Here is a 3,580-nt window from a genome sequence, read left to right on the forward strand (position 1 = left end):
AAGGGACACGTGTCCCATCCTGTTCATGGAGTTGTGGAGCTTAACTACGTGCTTACCATAGTTTTTAGACCCGACCTGGTAGCGGGCCTGGAGTTTTGGGTTTTGACCGGGTCGTCCCGGTTAATTTTTATTTTTAAAAAATCAAAATGACGATGTTTTAGTAAAAAAGAAACCAAAATCAACGGGTTATAACATGTTTTTTGACCGGGTCTTACCAGGTCGCCGAGTCAACCCGCTGGATTAGCCTGGTCATACCGAGTTTTTTCTTTATCTGTTTTTTTTTAACCCGACTCAGTTTCAGTCCCGAATCGACCAGGTTCCGAGTCGACCCGTCAGGCTAGGTCGGGTTTTAAAACTACGTGCTTACATAGAATTTATTCAAGATTTCATTTTTTTTAATTTGAATTTGACGTGAATGGTGGGCTTCTCAACTCAATTATATTCAAACGGGTGAGGATTAATGCAAGAAAAAGGAGAGTCAAGGGATCAGATCTTATCCTATAAATCAAGAATAATAAAGAAGAGTAGTTTCTGTTGTAAAAGTAAAGGAAATCTTATCTTAGAAATTAGGAAAAATCAAGAAGAAGAAGAAGAAATTGACCCTTTGACCCGAAATTGATTAAAAATATAAAATTGCAGTCATTTCCTTGTCGTCGCAAGGAACTTTCATATCATTCAGCTGATGGGACTAATTGCACGTGTCATTCCAGGAAAAGAATGAAAATTAAAATGGAATCCCTTCACTTTTCTTAATGTTAATTCCATCTATATACTCTTATGATATTTGTCCCACTTGAAACTTTGAACAGTCATACTATTTTTTTCATATTGTTTAAATGATTAAAAACATGTTGCTACACAAAAAACAAACACAATAAAATAAAATATTTTTTTTTATTTTATTTTTTATATATTTTTAGAGATTTAAAGGGTTTAATTGTATCTTAAAGATATTTTCGGTATGCAGAATAAATAATTACTTTAAAAATATTATTTTAATGTCTCTAAATTAATTTTATATTTATTATAAATATTTCTAACAAAAACATGGGCGTTGGTGATTGAGCCAGGCAGGAGAATGGAGCTAAGGATAACGCATGGCGTGCTGCCGTCACTGTTGTGGCGCATGCCCAGACGCAGGACAGGCAAACTTGACTTTCAAAGCCACTTTGGAACATAAGAATTTCCCTTTGACACTCATCTTGCTCCCGCGTATGAATATTCAAAGAGCCAGGCATGGCCATGTATTGTTAAGGTCAAAACATCAATGAAATTCAACAAAACAAAATAAAACCATCAATGAAAGTGATGCTCATAAACTCATATAAAAACCCTAGCTAGGTCTTCGTCTCCTATGTATATATATATGCACCAAAATTGCAAGAAAAAAAAAGAGAGAGAAACAAAACAAAACCTAGCTAATCTGCCTGAAACCAACGAACATGTCTCAGCACCAACCCACCATGTCATGTTGTTCGAGTTCGAATTTCGACGAGTATCAATGGGTCATTAACGTCGGTCGAGCACTCGAAAAAGAGCTTGAAGATGGTGATGAAGATCCTGTGTGCATTTTTACTGTCCCCAAAACCTTGATGTCTTCCCATCCCGACACTTATACTCCACAACAACTTTCACTAGGTCCATACCATTATTTGCGTCCAGATCTTCATGAGATGGAGTGCTATAAGCTATTTGCAGCCAAGAAACTGCAAAACCAACTTCATAGCAGCCACAACTTTGAAAATCTTGTCGAGCAATTGATAAAGCTTGAACCGAAGATTAGGGCATGCTACCACAAGTACTTAAGCTTTAATGCTGAAACACTAGCATGGATGATGGCTTTGGATGTTTCATTCTTGCTCGAGTTTCTTCAAATTTATTCCCTCAAAGAAACTTCAAGTTCATCGAGGGTGCAGGTTACGTCCCGAATGTCTCATTTGCTTGATTATTCAAAGAGGAAATCGGTTCATCATGTAATTCTAAGAGATATGGTGATGCTTGAGAATCAAATACCGTTGTTTGTATTGAGAAAGGTGCTAGAATTTCAATACCTTTCAGTTGAATCGGCTGATGATATGCTGCTTTCCATGATAAGGGGATTAGCTAAAGAGCTCTCTCCTTTCAAGACGATCGAGTTGCCAAAGTCTCAGAAAATCTTGGAGCAGTCCCACTTGTTAGACCTCTTGTATGACATTATCGTGCCGAAAGTGGAAGAACCGGTCGAGATATCTGAAGAGTTTGCAGATCAAATCGAAGCTGATATTCAGCTAGAAAGTGAAGGGTTTGGGTCTGATTCGAATTACGTAAAACAACTCCTGAACGAGATTTGGAATATGGTTTCACAACTAACGACAGGCCCGGTAAGTCTCCTGATCAAGAACATCTCATCATCTGTGACAATCAAGATGAAATTTTCTTGGACAATCCTATCTACACTCCTGCATATATCACCAGATGGTCTCATTAAGACAGAAGATGATGGCTCTACTACCAGCATGAACAAGCCACCATTGGTGGAAGAGATCACAATTCCTTCAGTCACCGAGCTCTCAAATTCTGGTGTTTCTTTCATCCCTACCAGGGGAAACATCTCAACCATTAATTTCGACAAAGATAAAGCTGCATTTTACCTGCCCACGATTAGTTTAGACATAAACACCGAGGTTGTGTTTAGAAACTTGATGGCATATGAGATTTCGAACGCATCAGGACCCTTGATTTTTACTCGATACATAGAATTGTTGAACGGGATCATTGACACTGAAGAGGATGTGGGATTGCTAAGAGAAAGAGGCATTATTTTGAACCGTTTGAAGAGTGATGAGGAGGTGGCCAATATGTTGAATGGAATGAGCGACAGCAAGGCTATTAGATTGACAAAAGCTCCAATTTTAGATAAGGTGATTGAAGATGTGAATAAGTATCATGGTAGCCTATGGATGGTAAAGATAAGAAAGTTCACGAAGCGGTCTGTGTTCTCTTCATGGCAGTATCTCACGTTGTTCGCTGCCATTGTTCTCATGCTCTTACTGGCCGTGGAATCGTTTTGCTCAGTTTTTACATGCTACCGCATCTTTCACAATGATTTTTACGAGGGCTAGGGCTGGCTGGCTAGCCGATCGATGATCCATGCATGTTGCTCTAGCATACCAACCGTGTGTGCTGTATATACATTTGTGTCCAAGTTAATTAATTAATTGTTTCATTTGTTTATTTATGTATTTATTTTTCTAAGTATATATCATTGTAATATCAAATCAAATAAATGTTGACAATTCAAATTATTTAATTTTTATCCTTTGTACTGCTGTTCTTATAATTAAGTACACAATGAAACTCATATTCATTGCCATTTTTTCAATATCAAATCTTCCATCCTTGAACAAAAATATAAAAATACTAAGAGAGGTGGTGCTTTTATTATATATCACCTCACAAAATACTATTTATTTTAATAACATTTTTTTAATCAATTTCAATTTTATCTTTCAATATTTAGTTTGTTGCGGATTAGATCTCATGATTTATTTCGATTTATTTTATATAAAGTTATCTCAGTCTCGTGACATGGATTATAAGT

General features: G+C 36.7%; 1 protein-coding gene across 1 annotated transcript; it reads left to right on the forward strand.

Moving 5' to 3' along the window:
• The first annotated feature begins 1,349 nt into the window (after positions 1–1,349).
• On the forward strand, positions 1,350–3,298 carry LOC7470540 (putative UPF0481 protein At3g02645). The gene has a single exon (XM_002299650.3). The coding sequence runs from the start codon at positions 1,443–1,445 to the stop codon at positions 3,099–3,101; it is 1,659 nt and encodes a 552-aa protein (XP_002299686.1). The 5' UTR covers positions 1,350–1,442; the 3' UTR covers positions 3,102–3,298.
• Positions 3,299–3,580: the final 282 nt, after the last annotated feature.

This window comes from Populus trichocarpa, chromosome 1 (assembly GCF_000002775.5).
Source record: "Populus trichocarpa isolate Nisqually-1 chromosome 1, P.trichocarpa_v4.1, whole genome shotgun sequence".
NCBI classification, from domain to species: Eukaryota; Viridiplantae; Streptophyta; class Magnoliopsida; order Malpighiales; family Salicaceae; genus Populus; species Populus trichocarpa.

Bases quoted from the DNA above. Each gene is read 5' to 3' on its own strand.
- LOC7470540 (XM_002299650.3), top strand. From the start codon at position 1,443: ATGTCTCAGCACCAACCCACCATGTCATGTTGTTCGAGTTCGAATTTC.